This window comes from Myotis myotis, unplaced genomic scaffold (genome assembly GCF_014108235.1).
Source record: "Myotis myotis isolate mMyoMyo1 unplaced genomic scaffold, mMyoMyo1.p scaffold_m19_p_13, whole genome shotgun sequence".
NCBI classification, from domain to species: domain Eukaryota; kingdom Metazoa; phylum Chordata; class Mammalia; order Chiroptera; family Vespertilionidae; genus Myotis; species Myotis myotis.
The window spans coordinates 22,019,333-22,038,976 of record NW_023416317.1 but is presented as its reverse complement, the minus strand read 5'-3'; the positions used below and the strand labels follow the sequence as shown (position 1 = coordinate 22,038,976).

At 46.7% G+C, this 19,644-nt stretch overlaps 1 protein-coding gene across 10 annotated transcripts in view; it reads right to left on the bottom strand.

Moving 5' to 3' along the window:
• Positions 1-1,760: 1,760 nt before the first annotated feature.
• MTMR14 (myotubularin related protein 14) overlaps positions 1,761-19,644 on the bottom strand; it is a 52,109-nt gene continuing 34,225 nt past the window's right edge. For 7 of the 10 annotated variants that reach the window (XM_036332085.1, XM_036332086.1, XM_036332080.1 and 4 more), the window contains 3 exons: positions 19,008-19,187; positions 5,828-5,983; positions 1,761-2,371 (listed from right to left, as the gene is read on the bottom strand). In XM_036332085.1, the coding sequence (XP_036187978.1) occupies positions 2,188-2,371; positions 5,828-5,983; positions 19,008-19,187 (520 nt within the window). In that variant the 3' untranslated portion in view covers positions 1,761-2,187. The remainder of the gene's footprint in view (positions 2,372-5,827; positions 5,984-19,007; positions 19,188-19,644) is intronic. The other 3 variants (XM_036332082.1, XM_036332083.1, XM_036332081.1) reach the window with 3 other exon arrangements.

Sequence of the window (19,644 nt, the reverse complement as noted above, 5' to 3'; positions counted from 1 at the left end):
TTCTGGGGCAAATCCCATGCCTCCTGAAGAGCTATCCACAGCGCTGAAGGGTTTGGGGCGCCTGATGGGCTATTGGGACCTTTCCTCTACCTAAGCCCTCCCTCAACAATCTGCTTCTCCCCCTCCCACTGCCGCCCTCCAAGGTCTCTGAACAGAAAGTCACACATTTGTTCACATTAGCTGTGCGACCTTGGGCAAGTTACTCAACATCTCTGTGGCTCAGTCTCATTAGTAGAAAGGCCATTATAGCACCTACTTGGGGCTGTTGTGAAATTTTATTGAGATAATCCATGAAAAGGACTTGGCACAAGGTGTTATACACAGTAAATTCTCAAGAATGTATTGCTTCCTCTGCGCACTCGTACCAATGACCTCTCTTGTATTAAGAGTCAGAGCTCATCCTAGCCGTAACCGGTTTGGCTCAGTGGATAGAGCGTCGGCCTGCGGACTGAAAGGTCCCAGGTTCGATTCCGGTCAAGGGCATGTACCTTGGTTGCGGGCACATCCCCAGTGGGAGGTGTGCAGGAGGCAGCTGATCAATGTTTCTCTCTCATCGATGTTTCTAACTCTCTATCTCTCTCCCTTCCTCTCTGTAAAAAATCAATAAAAATATATTTAAAAAAAAAAAAAAAAGAGTCAGAGCTCATCCTAGCTGGTTTGGCTCAGTGCATAGAGTGTCAGCCTACGGACCAAGTGGTCCCGGGTTCGATTCCAGTCAATGGCACATCCCTTGGTTGCAGGCTCCTTCCCTGGCCCAGGTCCTGGTCGGGGGGTAGGAGGCAACCAATCAATGTGAGCACATTGATGTTTCTATCTTTCCCTCTCTCTTCCACTCTCTTTCAAAAGATCAATGGAGCCCTGACTGGTTTGGCTCAGTGGCTAGGGCGTCGGCCTGCAGACTCAAGGGTCCCATGTTCGATTCCGGTCAAGGGCATGTACCTTGGCATGTACCTTGGTTGCGGGCACATCCCCAGCAGGGGGTGTGCAGGAGGCAGATGATCGATGTCTCTCTCTCATCGATGTTTCTAACTCTCTATCCCTCTCCCTTCCTCTCTGTAAAAAAATCAATAAAAATATATCTTAAAAAGAAAAAAATGATCAATGGAAAAATATCCTTGGGTGAGGATTAATAAAAAAATAAAAATAAAATAACCCATTAGAAAAACAACAGCAGCCAGAGCTCAGTAAAACAATGGCTATTAACAGCACTGTGCAAAGCCCTACCCAGGTCTTTGAACTCTCATGAATTCATAGTGTTAGAGATGCAGACAATCTGTGAGGATGCAGCCCTCTTGGTCTTGCTGTAGATGAGAGTGGTGATCACACAGATCCATCCTCGCCACACCAACTCCTGCCTCCAGAGTCCTAGAAGCCAGTCCTTCCACTATAGGCAGAGGCTGCAGGTCACTTGTACTAGGACTGTGTTGCCTGCAGAATTTAAAATGAACATACATACACACCCCCACCCTGTTCCCACCTAAATGAAAATGTCAGCAACCGCAAGTCTAAATTTCAGGCAGCCCTAAGAATCTGCATAGACAAACAGATTCCCTAGGTGACTAGAGCCTAGTCAGCCCTGAGGACAACTACTTCAACCCCTTAACAGTCTGTGACTACATGTCCCCATCTCACTGAGGAGACTATCATGGCTCAAGAGTTGAGGTATAGCCCCCAAACCCTTTTCCAGCACAAGGAACGACAGTGAGACCTTCCAAATAACTTCACAAAGATAGCAACCAAATGAGAATGCCCAAAAGAGCTGCTGTTCAAAAAGACTTTGATTTTATTTTGTGTCAAATTGCCTATTCTCAGTGCAGGTGAGCCCCTCCTCCCCAAGAAACACATAGAAGGGGGGGGGGAGGGAGGTGCCATCTGTGAAGTCTTGGCCTCCATGAGGCCCCAGGGAACCCCATACAGTTCTGAGTTGGTGGGAATCCTGGCAATGATTAGAGTGGGTGGGAGACAGTGACAAGAGGAGGGGTGGTGGTCACCAGTTAGGAAGCTGAGGTTTGGAGAACCCTGTACTTGGCCGTGCTCGGCTTTGGGGCTGCCATGTGCATGATGCAGATGGGGGAGTGAGGACATTTCCCCCGACTTTTAAAAAAGCACCCTTTGGCCAGGCATGGCTTTGATTCCACTCAGGGCTCAGGTGAGAGAGAAGCAGGAAACTGTTGTGGGCTGGCTGCTTCATAAGGTGCTGCTGCTGGTGCCCCGGAGTCCGACGCCACGCACAAACTGCTCCAGCAGGCCCCCAATGGCACCAGAAGGACTGGGGGCTACTGCCCGAAGCCCCACTGTGCTGCTGTATGCAGCCAAGAAAGCTGAGCGCACCTCCTGCAGGCGAGTCTCCCGTTCACTCAGGGCTGCGAGCCTATGGAGAGGGGAAAAGAATAAATGCATCACCATGGGGCAGGAGCCAACATCCTCATCCTCATGTCACAATGCTTATCCTTCTGTCTTCATCAGCACAAGACGAACGTCTGTCCTGTGGTCACACTACCCTATGGTTCAGGCCCCAAACATTTGATCCTGTTCCCCTCTTAAACCATTCCTCTCCGTTTTCAGGTTACTGTTCCTACCTAGCAGCAGCACCTTTTATTGGGGCACTGGCCTGACTTCCTATGGGGAACAACCATCTCTGTGATAATGAGGGAGGGTAGACGCCAAGCAGGAGGGAGTTTGCTCCAACAGCTGTTGGCTTCCATTCCTTAGTAGGAACAAGCCGAGTTACAAGCCTTACCTCTCATTGTAGGGAGAGACCCTAGTATCAGGCACCAGGCCTTGGCTAACCAAAGGCCTCAGCTTTCTTGAGGCCAGGACACGACGTGGAGCATCCTGGGAGAAAATTCTTGGCAGTGCCCTGGCGAGGCCAGGGTCCTCACTGGAAACCCCCAGTGTTCTAGCTATACCTTTTTTTAGTCACTGTGACCCCAGGTAAACAGCTAGGAGAGTGCTGGCTGTTCCAGCAAAATTCCTGTTTTGATTCCATGTATTTTTCTTTCTCTGGCCTCTACAGGCACTGATCAGAAGATAGGAAAACCCTCCTCTCTCACTGGCCTGGAATTACAAGTCAAGAAGGAGGTAAGTTGCTGAAACAGGTTTGGCTCAGTGGATAGAGCGTCGGCCTGCGGACTGAAGGGTCCCGGGTCCGATTCCGGTCAAGGGCATGTACCTTGGTTGCGGGCATATCCCCAGTAGATGTGCAGGAGGCAGCTGATCGATGTTTCTCTCTCATCGATGTTTCTAACTCTCTATCTCTCTCCCTTCCTCTCTGTAAAAAATCAATAAAATATATTTAAAAAAAAAAAAAAAGGAGGTAAGTGCATGAAAACTTAGACTTATCAATGCTCCATATGAGACTGTCTGACACCTTGAAGCAGCGGCCGCCAACCGGTGGTCGCGTGTGGTCCAAAAGGTTGGTGACCACTGCCTTGAAGGATTCTTTAATAGAAGAGGCCTGAGGTACCAGTCACATCCAATACCTGGACTAAAAGGCATGCAGTCTAGAGGTGGGAGGGACATGGAATCAGAGAAAAGGTCAGGAACTCAAATGGAGGGAGACAGGTGACACACCTACATACGATGAACTCTCATGTTCCCATCTATCTAAGCACAAAGACTAGCCCTGACTAACTTACCCCAAAATTTCCTGAAAGAGACCAATCTCTGGATAATCCCTCCTGGGAATTTGTCAGAAGCAGCATAAATGTCCACAATTCCCAAGCCACGAGGGCCTGGGGAACAGATAGAGTTGTGAGAATAAATGACAGTCCTGGGTAAGTATGGGGAGAGCAGATCTAGGGAAGTAGATTGGTGGCAGTGAAGAGTGTGTGAGTGTGTGTGTGTGTGTGTGTGAGAGAGAGAGAGAGAGAGAGAGAGAGAGAGAGAGAGAGAGAGAGAGAGAGAGAAATAAGGAGGTGGAGGAGGGAGGGAAGGAAGAAAGGAAAGGAGGGAGGAAGGGGAGGGGGAGGGAGAAGAGGAGAGGGAAGAGGAAAAGGAGGAGGAGGAGGAGGAGGAGGTTGTTTTAGGGAGAAACAAAGTCAAGTAGCTCTTACAGCAGCACTAAGAAAATGGAGCTGATACTGGATTCCTACAATACCATGAACAACTCCCAAGTATTTCTTGACATTTGGGGCAAATGCATGGCCCTAGATCTTTTTTACTTTCTCAGGTTTCATACAGGCTAGAGGCTTATGTGTGCAACTTCAGCTTTTTCTTAGAGAAAGTCCAATTAGTGGTTTGTATTCACAGGGAACATCCAAAGGTCCTTATGAGAGCACTTCTGGGAGACAGAGGGGGAGAGATCACAATCTATTTAGAGACAACAAAACTGGAGTCCAGACAGGATATATGATTCACTTGTGGACACATGGTAGGCAATGGATAGGCAGGGACTGGAGCTACCATAGTGCCATTAGCTTTTCTCAAGAGATGAGCTAACAGGCTCAGAGAAGTCAAGGCTGATACCCCAAGACATAGCTGGTGAGCAGAGCAGTTAAGATTCCGACTAAATTTCCCTGATAATAAAGCCCAAGCACATACTGAGTGACTTCACCCCTGGAGGCCATGAGATCATGTAGAACCTAGCCCTCCTCTGGGAACCACCAGAACCAACCAGAATTCTGAACTATGAGCTCAGAGAGCTGCCTAAGGTATAAACTGTAGGATGTGGGACCAGAGCTGCCTATTTCAGTGGCTAATGCCAGGTAAGTGAGGGATGCTATTAAGCAGGGGCAGAGATGTCTATTTACTCCAGAGATAACTCTTAGGCCAGTGTGACAAATAGAAAGTCCCTACAGAAAGGTGCAACTATCTTTTTTGATCTCAAAAATCAAAGATAGGGACTTTGTTTCTGGCTTAAGGGCATGGCTAGAGGCTATACCAGGCACTAGTGGCCTCTTACTCCCCAGTTGCAAGGCCAGGGCCTGTGAGTGCCATCCTGGAATACCAAGGTCCAGCCCTTGCCTGCCCTTAGCAGGGATCTTCTCAACTCCCAGGGCAGCTTGTCTCCAACCAGTGAGCATTAGTGGGAATGAGCTGGATTTCTGGTGGGGGGATGAATCCCTAACCCGAGTTCATTCACCCTGTGGTAGGGAGGTGAGGTCCCTCAGGCAGCCACAGCTGAGGTACAGGCCAACAAGCTCACCAGAGGCCCTCCCCACTCCTGACATCTATAAAGCAGCAGAGCAGGCAGGGGGCAGGTGACTGCCACAAAGGCAGCTGCTCAAGTGGATACTTTATAGGAGTTGGAAGTCCAATATTTTGTACGCTTTTATAGGCTTGCAAGAAGATTTTATAGGCTTGGGATTTTAATTTTTCCTGACCAGAGGCAAAAGCAGAAGACAAAAATGAGGAGGGATTGCCATGGAACCCTTGGTTCTAATGGGGAGGAGCACAGCCTTAGAGCTAACCCAGCAACATTCTGGCTTTGGTCTCCACCATACACCTACCTTCACTTCCCCACTGTTCTGCTTTCAAAGGATTCTCCTGTCAGGCAAAGCTTGGACAGAAATAGAATCTTCTATAGTTACAGTCCAGCCAGCTTTCCCTCAGGATGTGCCCCAAGACACCCGTGGATGGGTGTTAGAGGCTGGGGAGAGTGAACACACACTCCAACGCACTTTCTGAGCAGCCCATAATAGGCCTCCTCCATATCTCAGGTCCATGAGCAGCAAGTATACTTAGCGAAGACACTGGGGTGGGGCAGGGATCCCAAGCTAGCTCCCTGGGGCCGGCTGCTGCCTCATTCCTGACCAGCATGGTTGTGTGCTCACCAGCTTTTGATATGGGCAGGGGAGCATCCTGCCTTCTCAAGCAAGACACTTACAGACAACTGTTAGGGAGCTCCTCCGGGAAGCTGAAAGGGAGAGAGGAGTCTGGGTGCAGGACAGCCCGTTCCTGAATACTGCCACAGCCTGTTACCATCTGCCAGCTGCCAAAGTCTGTGGAGAGAGAGGATCCGGGCAGGGAATGGTCCACTGATCTGGGGCAGAGAGGAGAAAGGGGAGATGATGCACAGTCAGTCATATGCCTGACAGGGGAAGCACTGGAGGGGTGGGGGTTGGTTGCTACGGTGGCCTGGGCCATGGCCGCAAGGTTCTGTTGGTGGAGCATCTGTAAAGTCAACCACTTTCTCCAAAAGTGCAAAGACAGCTGGATAGACCAAGAAAGAAGAACACAGACCATAAGGCAGGCTCAGCTGTGAAGATAATGCTTAATGCAAAGACTTTCAGAAGCAAAAGAAGAGCAAAGCATGGTGACAAGAGGTGAGCCATCAACCAAAGCCTGCCCTGGTGTCTGACAGAACAAGTGAAATATCCACAGCACCAAAAGGAGGGGAGCAAGGCTGGATGCCCCATACTCCCCAGCATACAGATTAGAATGGAGGCTACTCAGAGCCCAGGGCCACTGAGCTCCTGTCAGAGAAGTGGGAGAAAAGCCTCTTGGGGAGAGGGGAGGGTGGTGACCTAGATTAAGAGCCCTAGCCCCACTCTGCAGTGCCTTTCAGGAGCCCTAGTTTGCATTCACAAGCACACCCAGCTAACTCACTGGCTATGCCCAGAGGGAAGGGATGAATCAGGCAGGCAACTTGACAGCTTCATCAGGCCTGTTTCAGATGGAAGTTTGTGAAGTGCAGGGAGAGGAAAATGGTATTGGGAATCTACTGTGCCACCTCCTCCTCACTCAGAGCCAACCCCTCTGCCATCTCTGGGCAACAGCGCAGCCATTAGAAGAGGAAGGAAGAGAGGGATACATCAAACAAACCCTTCCATCAGCTACCCCATGTCCCAGACTCTAGAGATACATCATCTTTGATGCTTGACCCTTTATTCTTTAATTCAAGAATAGCAGAAGGTGCTCCTGTAGGGACCCAGAATCAGAGTAGAAGCATGAATAGTGGTGTAGGGAGTATGGAACAGAGAAAAATGTTCATTGATCTTGGCCCACACAGTTGGCTGACGTAAAGAGCGACAGTCCCCCATCACCTCCCATACCTACCTAACCATTCCCATTTTAGAGACAGGGAAATGTCAGCCCAGACAGGTGAAGGCACTTGCCCAAGGTCCCACAGCTAGGCAGCACAAGAAAAGATTTTGAAAGCCAAGTTTGATTACAGATTTGTCCTACAACAGAACTACCTTGAGACCAGAGAAAACAGATGGCTTTCTACATTAAAGTCACCACGAGTCAGAACCTCCTGTAACACAGAGACTTGCCACATTCATCATTCCTGCTAAATTCCGGAAGGTGTGTGACAGCAGCATTAGAGATGAGAACAGGATGTGGTCTGGTACCTGGTGGAAGATCCTAGTGCCCAACAAAGCAGGGCGTTCTTGTTTCTAGATGGAGACTAGAAACTCAGGCTGTAGGACTCAGGCTGTCTGTAAATCAAAGAGACAGGAGAGGACAGGCCACATGCTGTAGTCTGGTGCCTGCCCTCGGCTTCCTCCAGGTCAGGCCTTCCGTCAGCACAACCCCGCTAACATCAGCCTGGCTCCACAAATCTCATCTACTATTCAAACTTTCGGGTAGTTTCTTTTCCAGTTTTAGTGGCTATGAGAGAACAATTCCTAAACACCAGAGTGTTGAGGGACTGAAAGGGATGCTGAGTAGAAGAGGCTGGCAGAATGAGGCACTCCTGGGGCAAGGACCACAGTTTCTTATGCCTCAACCTTACTCACCCAGGGCTAGCAGAGACTCAAACCACCAATGGGAAAATATTGGACAGATAGAATGTGGTTGCAGTGAGGTTCCCTGCAGGGATTCCTGGTTTGGGGCTAGTCACTTCCCTTTACTTCCCCAGTGTCCAGCAGGTAGCACACCCAGGCAAGAATGACACTTGGAGCAGCCAGGAGCAGCTGTGAGATGGGATAGCTAGCAGATAGCAGCAGGGTACATGATCCCAGGGGACATGAAGCCATCTCAGCAAGCAGCCATCTTCTGCATCTTTTTCAAGAGTGAGAACAGGCTCCTACTTGAGGCTTTTGTCAAAGAAAGGGTTGCAAAGCAACTGTTCAGCTCCTGGGTTTGAGAACAAAGGACTGTGCTAAGCAGAGATGTGCTTATAAATGCAAGTATGGATTAGCTGGCTAGAGGGGACACCTAAAGATGAAAGGAAAGAGTCACCAGAAGGGAGCACCTGAACCTGCCTAATGAAAGGAAAACTTCCAAGTCAGCTTCAGTACAAAGTAACTCAACCATTTTTAATAAGACCCCAGACCCTTTCTCAAGATCAGAGCAGGAGAGAGAGAGAGAGGGGAGAGAGGAGAGAGAGGTTTGAGCTCCACCTCCTCTAATCTATCTACAGAACTGGAGGAAACATGGGGCCAAGCTAACCTCAAACTGCAGCACTGGAGCCAGTGTTGCTTCTAAGGTCATCTGTTCATATCCCTCTGACTCAGAGGGCCCAGGAGGTTGGCTTCTTAGTGACATTTCACTCCCTAAGATGGATATGGCCTAGGCCAGTGATGGCGAACCTATGACACGCGTGTCAGAGGTGACATGCAAACTCATTTTTGTGGTTGATTTTTCTTTGTTAAATGGCATTTAAATATATAAAATAAATATCAAAAATATAAGTCTTTGTTTTACTATGGTTGCAAATATAAAAAAAATTCTATATGTGACACGGCACCAGAGTTAAGTTAGGGTTTTTCAAAATGCTGACACGCTGAGCTCAAAAGGTTCGCCATCATTGGCCTAGGCCCTCTTCACAACACCAAGAAAGCTTCAACTCTCATGTTCCCCCCACTTCCTGCTAGATACTTGCTGTGGGCCAACTAGGGCAGGTGTCTTTTTAAATTTTATTTTTTGATCTTCACCTAAAGATATGTTTTTACTGATTTTAGAGAGGAAGGGGGTGTGGGAAAGAGAAAAACATCAATGTGAGAGAGAAACATTGATAGGTCACCTCCTATACCTACCCTGACCAGTGATCGAACTCTGCAACAAAGTTTTGGTGCATGGGACGATTGTCCAGCCAACTGAGCCACACTGGCCAGGGCCAGGCAGGTGTTTTCTAGACAGTCCTTTTTAGAAGTGGGTGGAAGGATACCCATACAAGCCAAACTGGTGCAACCCACATAGCTAAAGCAAGAAAAAGATCTGGCCTGGCCTTTTATCTGCCCACTGCCCTGACATGGCTCACTGGCCCTCAGGTATGTAACTAATAAGGACAAATCCTTAATCACAGCCCTGACCAGTTTGGCTCAGTGGATAGAGCATTGGCGTGTGGACTGAAGTCCTGGGTTCGATTCCAGCCAAGGGCATGTATGTACCTTGGTTGCAGGCAAATCCCCAGTCGGGGGTGTGCAGGAGGCAGCTGATCAATGTTTCTCTCTCATCGATGTTTCTAACTCTCGATCCCTCTCCCTTCCTCAAAATCCTTAATCACAGCTACAGTTTACTGAGCATTTGTGGAAAAGATGAGTATTTACTATGTGCCAGGTATTTATTATCTCATTTAAACACAATCAGAGGCCAGGTTCATTACTCCCCCTTTAAAGATGGGATTCAAGAAACTGAGTTTACAGGAGAAACCAAGATGGCGGCATAGGTAAACACCGGAATGGCTGCCTCCCACAACAACTTCAAAAATATAATGAAAAGACAAAACGGACATCATCCAGAACTACAGGAAGGCTGGCTGAGTGGAAATTCTACAACTAGAAGGAAAGAGAAAAGCACACTGAGACTCAGAGGAGCTGCGAAAGTAAAGTGCAGAGGTACAGAGGCTCGAGCGCGTGGAAAGGGGCTGGCACCTGAGGACGCAGCTGTCTTTTTGAATCTGGAGGGAGTCACAAGCTCCCGACTGCTCTAAACTCCAGTTCTGGGAAGTCTCTGGGGACCAGGACTCATACGGGAGAAACTGGATTGTCTGGCAGCGGGCAGAACTCGGAACTTGAGGGCGGCTTTCCCTCAGAGGTGCTTGCAGCAATTACGGGGACACTGAGACGCGGGGCCCCTTAGGGCAGGGCTGAGGATCAGCCATAACTGCTTGCTCCATCCTGTTGATTCTCTGAGACCCCCGCCCCACCCAGGCTTCAGCAGAGGTTTTTGCATATGAATGCCCTGGCCCTTTGCAATCTGAAAATTACCTAACAAACTGCAGCTGGGCCAGACAGACCCAGAACTTCCAAGAGAAGGCCCAAGGCCCCACAGCAGCTTGCACTGCTTCACAGCTGGGCTTCATCTGGGCACCTCCAAACCCCCAAAAAGGAAAGGGAATCTGCAGATCTCTTCGTAGCTCCTGCTGGGTAGCCTCAGGCAGAGGCTAAATTAGCACCTCCTTAAATCCAAGAGCCAGTGTACCCAGTGGTCAGAATGGGACCATCAGATTACAACTCCTCAGATCCATAAGGGACACAATCAGGGGGCAGACTCAGTGAGCACCAAAAGCCTCACTGAAGCAAGTCTTGCCCCAGAAGGGTGTCTTCAGCACAGAAGTTCTCCCACTGCAGACAGCTGATTCTCACAGCCAAGTGGCCTGGAGGTCAATTCCTCCCAGTGATAACTACAACAATCAAGGCTTGACTACAACAAGACTGTGCACAAAGCCCACAAAGGGGTGCACCAAGAGTGTCCACCTCAGGTAATTGGGAAGGCTAAGCCACTGGGCCTTATAGGACACCTAGCACACAAAGCCACTCTACCAGGGAAGCATAAAAAATGTGGAGACAAAGAAACAGGTCACAACTGACAGAAATGGAGGAAAGCAAACGACTGGATATAGAGTTCAAAACCATGGTTATAAAGTTTTTCAAGAATTTTCTGGAAACCGCTGATAAATTTAGTGAGACCCTGGAGGATATGAAAAAAGACCAACTAGAAATTAAGCATACACTGACTGAAATACAGAATAATATACAGAGATCCAACAGCAGACAAGAGGATCCCAAGAATCAAGTCAAAGATTTGAAATACGAAGAAACAAAAAATACCCAACTGGAAAAGCAAAAAGAAAAAAGAATCCAAAAATATGAAGATAGTGTAAGGAGCCTCTGGGACAACTTCAAGCATACCAACATCCGAATTATAGGGGTGCCAGAAGAAGAGAGAGGGCAAGATATTGAAAACCTATTTGAAGAAATAATGACAGAAAACTTCCCCTACCTGATAAAAGAAATAGACTTACAAGTCCAGGAAGCGCAGAGAACCCCAAACAAAAGGAATCCAAAGAGGACCACACCAAGACACATCATAATTAAAATGCCAAGAGCAAAAGACAAAGAGAGAATCTTAAAAGCAGCAAGAGAAAGACAGTCAGTTACCTACAAGGGAGTACCCATACGACTGTCAGCTGATTTCTCAACAGAAACTATGCAGGCCAGAAGAGAGTGGCAAGAAATATTCAAAGTGATGAATAGCAAGACCTACAACCAAGATTACTTTATCCAGCAAAGCTATCATTCAGAATTGAAGGTCAGATAAAGAGCTTCACAGATAAGAAAAAGCTAAAGGAGTTCATCACCACCAAACCAGCATTATAGGAAATGCTGAAAGGTATTCTTTAAGAAGAGGAAGAAGAAAAAGGTAAAGATAAAAATTATGAACAGCAAATACATATCTATCAACAAGTGAATCTAAAAATCAAGTGAATAAAAAATCTGATGAACAGAGTAAACTGGTGAATATAATAGAACCAGGGGCATGGAAAGAGAGTGGACTGACAATTCTTGGGGGGAAAGGGGTGTGGGGGTACAGGCAAGAGACTGGACAAAAATCGTACACCTATGGATGAGGACAGTGGGAGGGGTAAGGGCAGAGAGTGGGGTGGGAACTGGGTGGAGGAGAGCTATGGGGGGAAAAAAAGAGGAACAACTGTAATAATCTGAACAATAAAGATTTAATTAAAAAAAGAAGAAAAAAAAAGAAACTGACCTTACAACTACAGTCCACACATGGGGTGCACTTGAAGCACTCAGCTTGGGTGACTGGGGAGGCTACACCATGGGACACTACAGGATACCTACTACATAGGCCACTCTACCAAGACTGGGAGATGAAGCGGCTCTAACACACAGAAACAAACATGGAGAGGCAGCCAAAATGAGGAGACAAAGAAACATGTCCCAAATGAAAGAACAGAGCAAAACTCCAGAAAAAGATCTAAAAATGGAGGCACGCAGTCTACCTGATGCACAGTTCAAAACCCAGGTTATGCCTTGGCTGGTGTGGCTCAGTTGGCTGAGCGTTGTCCCATGCACCGAAAGGTCACCAGTTCAATTCCTGGTCACGTCACATGCTCAGGTTCTGGGTTTGATCCCAGGTGGAGTGTGTGTGATGTTGCCTCCCTCCCGCATAGATGTTTCATTCTCTTTCCTTCTCCCTTCCTCTCTCTTTCTAAAATAAAAACATATTTAAAAGACAAACAACAAAAAAAACCCTCTCCGGTTATAAGGATGTTCAATGAACTTCAGGGAAGAGTAGATGAACTTAGCAAGAACTTCAATAAAGAGATAGGATCCATAAAAATGGAGATAGAAGCATAAAGAAGAACCAGTCAGAAATGAATGAAAAATTCATTAGAGGGAAATCAATAATAGAGTAGATGAAGCAGAGGATCAAATCAGCGATTCAGAAGACAAGGAAGCAGAAAACACCCAATCAGAACAATAAAAAGAAAAAAGAATCCAAAAAATGAGGAGAGTTAAGGGACAACTTCAAGTGTACGAACATTCTCATCTTGGGGGTGCTGGAAAGAGAAGACATAGAGTGAGAAATTGAGAACCTACTTGAAGAAGTAATGACTGAAAATTTCCCTAACTTGGTCAAGGAAAAAGATACATAAGTCCAGGAAGCACATAGAGCCCCAAACAATATGAACCCAGAGGCCCACATCAAGACGCATCATAATTGCCCTAGCCGGTTTGGCTCAGTGGATAGAACATCGGCCTGCGGACTGAAGGGTCCTGGGTTCGAGTCCAGTTAAAGGCACATGCCTGGGTTGCAGGCTCAATTCCCAGTAGGGGGCATGCAGGAGGCAGCTGATCAATGATTCTCATCAATGATGTTTCTATCTCTCTCTCCCTCTCCCTTCCTCTCTGAAATCAATAAAAATATATTTTAAAAAACACATCATAATTAAAATGCAAAAGGTTAAAGACAAAGACTCTTAAGAGAAAACAGTTAGTTACCTACATGGGAGTGCCCATAAGACTGTCAGCTGATTTCCAACAAAATTTTGCAGGCCAGAAGGGATTGGCATGAAATATTCTAAGTGATGAAAAGCAACAACCTACAACCAAGATTATCATTTAGAATCAAAGGACAGATAAAGAGCTTTCCAGACAGGAAAAAACTAAAGGAGGTCATCACCACCAAAACAGTGTAAGAAATGCTAGAGGGCCTTCTTTAAGAAAAAAGAAAATAAACAATATGAAGAAAAATGGCAATAAATGCATATCAACAATTACTTTAAATGCAAATAGATTAAATACTCCAGTCAAAAGACATACAGTGGCTGAATAGATAACAAAACTAGACCCTTATATATGCCGTCTATTAGAGACTCACTTCAGATCAAAAGACATATACAGACTTAAAGGGATGGAAAAGATATTTTATAAAGATGGAAACAAGCTGAAACCGGTTTGGCTCAGTGGATAGAGCGTCGGCCTGCGGACTGAAAGGTCCCAGGTTCAATTCTGGTCAAGGGCATGTACCTGGGTTGCGGGCACATCCCCAGTAGGAGATGTGCAGGAGGCAGCTGATCGATGTTTCTCTCTCATCGATGTTTCTGGCTCTCTATCTCTCTCCCTTCCTCTCTGTAAAAAATCAATAAAATATATTTAAAAAAAAAAAAAAAGATGGAAACAAGCAAAAGGCTAGGGTAGCAATACTTATACCAGACAAAATAGACTTTAATCAAAGGCTATAACAAGAGACAAAGAAGAACTCAGTAATTATACTTCTGGGTATTTATCTGAAGAAACCCAAAACACTACATTGAAAAAATATACGCATGCATATGTTCATTGAAGCATTATTTACAACAGCCAAGATATGGAAGCAACCTAAGTGTTCATCAATAGATAAATGAATAAAAGAAGTGGTGCATATGTACAATGAAATATGACTCAGTCAAAAAAGAATGAAATGTAGCCATCAGCAACAACATGTATGGACTTAGAGGGTATTGTGCTGAATGAAAGAAGTCAGACAAAGACAAATGCCATAAAATTTCACTTATATGTCGAATCTAAAAAACAAAATAAATGAAGCAGACGAAAAACAGACTCAAAGATATAGGGAACATTTTGATGGTTGCCAGATGGAGGGGGTACAGGAAGATGAGTGAAAAAGGTGAAGGGATTGAGGAGTACAAATTGGTAGTTATAAAACAGTCATGGGGATGTAAAGCACAGCATAGGGAATATAGTCATTAATATTATAATAACTATATATGGTGTCAGACTTAGTGGGGTTACCACTTAATTTATATAAATGTATAATAACTGGGTTGTACACCTGAAAAATAAAAAAACAAGACAGGGCAGTCAGTAATGCATTTAGGATCCTGCCCATCAAAAATACATAGAAATAGGCCAAGGTTTGGCAAAATTTTCATTTATTTCTAAAATTCACTTATGTAAAATTCCCTATTCTCCTCTGAAGCCATGTATACCAAGGACTGACAAAAAAACAACAACAACAACAAAAACAACCAAAAAAACCCCAACAACCTGAGCTCAGAAGGAAAGTGATTTTTTCCAAGTCACAAAGCTAGAAGTGAAACTCAGGTCTGACCAAAGCCAATGCTAGATCCATAATACACTGATTTTTCTTCCTGATAATGAATGGGTGGTAGGGACCTCAGGGATTGCTTTAGTGATGGACACGTACCTTCCAACTGGACTAAAGCATAGAGCTTCTGATCTATGGATAGAAAAGAGGTCAGTATGTGATCCTTGGATGTGAGAAAGGAAGCAGGGTGTCCCAGGAGTGAGTGGCCACCACTAGTGAAGTTGGATAGAAGACAAAGATAGCATATAGAAGGAGGCAAGAGGAAAGAACCAAAGACTGCCTTTTCCACTGTGCTTCTCCACATGAACCGTTATTTTTCTTAACTGTTTAAACCCATTTGAGATGGTTTTTCTGTTATACCTGAAAGCACCTGAGTTGATGGCTGATGATGAAGGCTTGAAAATACATAGCTAGGAAGGAAGGACCTAGGAGTTGCCTAAGTCTCTGATGAGAAATTAGAATCCCAAAACCATCAAGTGACATGTCTGAAGTCATTCAGGGAATGAATATTTTACTTGAGGGGGCTGGGTGTCACCTAATCCACATACCAACCCCCCACCAAAGCCTAAGCCTCTAGATGATGATCTCACAGCCTCTACCCAAGTGAATGCCTCCAGCAATGGGGCCTTACGGGAAGAATCCTTCAATTCAACAAGGGCCTGAATTCATAGAGAAACTGGCTTTAGAGATGGCTGAATGGGATTTCTTACATTTGAAAAAAGGAACATCACTTTCTCCCATGTGGGCCTTTAACCATTAGCACATATGTACACACATGTATGTGACCCAACCAGGGACCTCTGAATTTCTGCAGCAGTCCAAAAGAGAGGTCTTTTAGAACTCCAAGTTTTCTCTTCAGGGTCTCAAGCTGGTAATGCCTTTAGGCTTCTCACACTCATCCTGGGTCTGGAGCTGTGGCCCCATGCAAAAACGCATCAAACATGGGATAGAAGCCCTATGTATTGCAGAAAGCAATCTGGTTTCTCTGCTTCATTAAACACAGCCTGGGACAAAGCTCACTGCTTATAATAAGCAGTTAGTAGGTGGTGGAGGATAGGGGAAAAGCAGCTAGCTGGGAGGTAGAGTTGGTTCCTATGTTACTACTTAGCTATTTAACCAGGCTGCTGGGTGACTCTCAGCCCAGTTCATATGCTCTTCAGGCTTTGCTTGGCTTCATGCTGGGCACAGTGCTAGCACTATTCCTCCTCAGGCATGGGCAGTGCTGTGCTAGCAACCCTGCACCCCTAACGATGTCTACTGCTGGAGCAGAGACCAAGTGACACGGAGCTGGGCCACTTACTAACCGCGGCTTGGGGGGCATATGAGCTTGGAGCACTGGTACTGCCTCTTCCCAGCCTCTAGCCCCCAGCCCTGTAGCTAATGAGAGATTTAACAATGGTCCAAAAATGGAGCTCAATCAGAAGCTGTTGCAATGGCAGCTAATAATGCAAAAAGGCCACGGATTCCTCATGAAGGGTACGGGTGACGGCTGGGTACGAAGTACCCCCACAGAAGTTTCTTCCCAACCTGACACCTACTTCTTCACTTTGAACAAAGCGTTACCAATTCCTTTTATAGGGAAGTCCTGCTTTAAAAGAGATATACTGTGGAATTTGGGGCACACGAAACCCAGAGAATTCACATTATGAGAGGAATTTTGGCTGCCACAGATAGCTTTACTAAAGGGTTTCTTTCCATACAGTTCCTCTACTGCATTAAAAAGCTGATTGGCTGTTGTTACCTAAGAGAGGCAGGGCAGCTAATGACAGAATCCCTCAGGCACTTTAAGATAAAAGAGACTAAATTAATTTTAATGTTAATGGAAATACATAATTAGAATGCTCCAAATCTGAATAATCTAGTATTTCAAAACCTCTGGCAAATAGGCATCAAACCCAGAACCTTGTCGCCTGGCCAGTCCAGGCAGACTCCAAGTGGGCATTCCCAGAATAGCCCAGCAGAGTCACCAAACACCTCACAGCAGCCCACCTCACGCCTTTCTGTCCCACTTAGGTCCAGCTGTCCCAGCTTCAACCAGGCCCTCGCACACAGGGCTGAGAAGCCAGAGGACATTCCAACCCTTCTCAGCCTTTGAGGGAGGGGCCTTGGTTGTTATCCTGGACTGGCCATTTGATTCTGAGTCACCCAATCAAGCAGAGAACCACCATTGAGACTCAGGGAAACAATCCAAAATTTGAAAGTAGGCTCAATGGGCAGGAAGAAGGGAAAAATAAAAAGCTAAGTGTAGGAAGAGGTGATGGATTGCTGCCCCAGCAGGGGTGCCCCCAGCAGCTGGACAGTTAAGACCAGGGCAGAGCCCTAGCTGGTTTGGCTCAGTGAATAGAGCGTGGGCCTGTGGACTGAAGGGTCCTGGGTTTGATTCCGAGCAAGGGCACATGCCTGGGTTGCTGGCTCGATCCCCAGTAGGGGGCGTGCAGGAGGCAGCCAATCAATGATTCTCATCATTGATGTTTCTCTCTCTCTCTCCCTCTCCCTTCCTCTCTGAAATTAAGAAAAATATATTCTTAAAAAAAAAAAAGACCAGGGCAGGGCCTCAGAGGTCAAGAGCAATCTTTCTGTTCCCTTTCCAACTGTCCAGCAATGCTGCTGGACAGAAAAAAGGTGGAGGTGATGAGCAAGAACTCCAGTCCCAAACAAGGAGGGTCACACAGAGCTGCAGCAGCTCTGGACCTGCCCCAGGAAGCCTGGGCATGCAGGCAAAGGTGGGCAGTGGGTGTACATAGAGAGTGTGAACAAGCACAGGTACGCTTGCTCAGCACCCTCCACAAACTCTCCCGTGCGGGCAGAGAGGTTGTGGTCTGTTTAATAGATTCAGCTACAGCACAGGCAGACATGTTAGTGCTCCCAGCTGAAGGGGTCACCTTCAGAGGTGAGTGCATACGACCCATCTGAACAGTGCCATCTGGAGCTCTACTACTCATCTGCTCTGCCTGCGTGGGGAGGGGCTCTTCCCCATCACCTGCTTTTGCCCACAGAGAAAAACCAGAGGATGGTGATGAGGAGAGTTCCAGAAGTTTTGGGTTTTTCCTTGTAAATATGCTTGTGACTTCAGGGCTCATTTCCTCCTTGATATACAGGCCTAAACTAGGCAGATTAGGCTCCAATCCAGGGTGGACTTCAATGCTTACTCTCCTTTGTTATTTTTTATTTTCTAAAGTTTATTTAATGATTGATTTTTCTTTTTGTAAATATACATATTTATTTATTTCAGAGAGGAAGGGAGAGAAAGATAGAAACACCAACGATGAGAATCATTGATTGGCTGCCTCCTGCACACTCCCTACTGGGGATTAAGCCTGCAACCCGGGCATGTGTCCTGACCAGGAATCAAACCATGACCTCCTGATTCATAGGTCAACACTCAACCACTGAGCCACACTGACAGGGCAACACTTAAGCTATTTCTGAAATGCCCATTTCTCCCTAGAATTTATTAAGGACCTCCTAAGTCCCACACTGCTTTGTTTTCTCCAGAAGGGTCAGACATTCTTAAGGCTTTAGAAAACAAAGCAATTGACAGAATTCTTTCCCTGGGATATGACATGGAAAAAGAGGTATGGAGTCAGCTCAGAAATGCTTTCCCCAAGTGTCAGACCATCCCTCAAACCTAAGCCCTGCCCATGCTCAGCTTTAATCTGATCTAGGAGACATCATTCCTGCAGCAAATCCAGCCACACCTGTCCATCATGGCTGAGCGGCTCCCATTCTAGGTATGCAGTCTCCTGAAGTTCGCCCCAGCCTCGCACATCTAGCTTGCTCCCTATGATCTGTTCTCCTCATTGCTCTACCAATTCAGACAGAATGTGAGAGCCAGAGGAGACTCAGGATCATCTCTTCTATGAGAATGTGAGGTCCATAGGGAAGGGGGTGGGGTAGTGGGCCGAGACCTGCCAGAGGCAACAGGTAAAGGCAGCCCCGACTCTCTGCCCATCTCATCACAACCACGACGCCTTCTGAATTCCCCATCTGCCAGGGTTCTGGAAAGGAGTCTTAAGCCACTCTGCAAAACAGCTCTTGCTCTGTACCCAAACATTAACCCATCCTTCAGACAGTGAGTTGGTCTCCAAGCTTGTCAATTCCCCCTAGCCTCCTAGGTATATCGCCCACCAGGCTGCATGCCAGGAACCCTGTCTTAAGACTGCATCCGAGGCACCACCTCAGGTGCTAGAACCCTACTCTCCAACCTTATTAACAGGGGAGGGCTAGCCACCTCCTCCATTAGAGGCTCTGGAGCTCCTCACCTGGTTTTGGGGACCTCCAAAGGACTGCTACCTATCCTGAAAAAGTTGTCAGAATGGTTCGAGGAGGAGGAGCTGGAAGACCTGGCTTCTATCAGCCCCTGATGGGAAGGCAGGCGGTCCTCCGAGGGCTGTGGCCGGTTCCAGAGCACACTCTGTGGAGAGGATGAGTGGCTCTTCCTCCTGCAGTGGAAAGAGTAGGGCTGTTGGCCAAGGAGCTGCCCTAGGCAAGCCCTTGGCCTACTTTCACCAAATCTCAGAGCCCAGTCTTTAATTCCAGTGGGAAAATGCCACAGGGGAGTGGGCATACATCAGTACTCCCTTAGGCTCGGCATGGGCAGCAAGAGCAGGGTCATCACAGAAGAACTTTGGCATCCAATTAATGCCAACTGGCCATAGAGCACATGTTACAAAACAGATCCTTAACTAAGTTCAGTAAAGGCCTCTCCCTCCAAATGTTATACAAAATTTTGAGCCATTTGTCTAAGGAGAAAGTCATCAGATTCTCAAAGGAGTTGACTCAAACAACTCCCCAATTCCCAATCATCATTTTGTGCTCACATGTTTTCTTCTTTTTTCTAAACTCCTCCCCCCATCCCCCGCCCACTTCCCAGGCAAATAATACAAGGGAGCTCCTCCA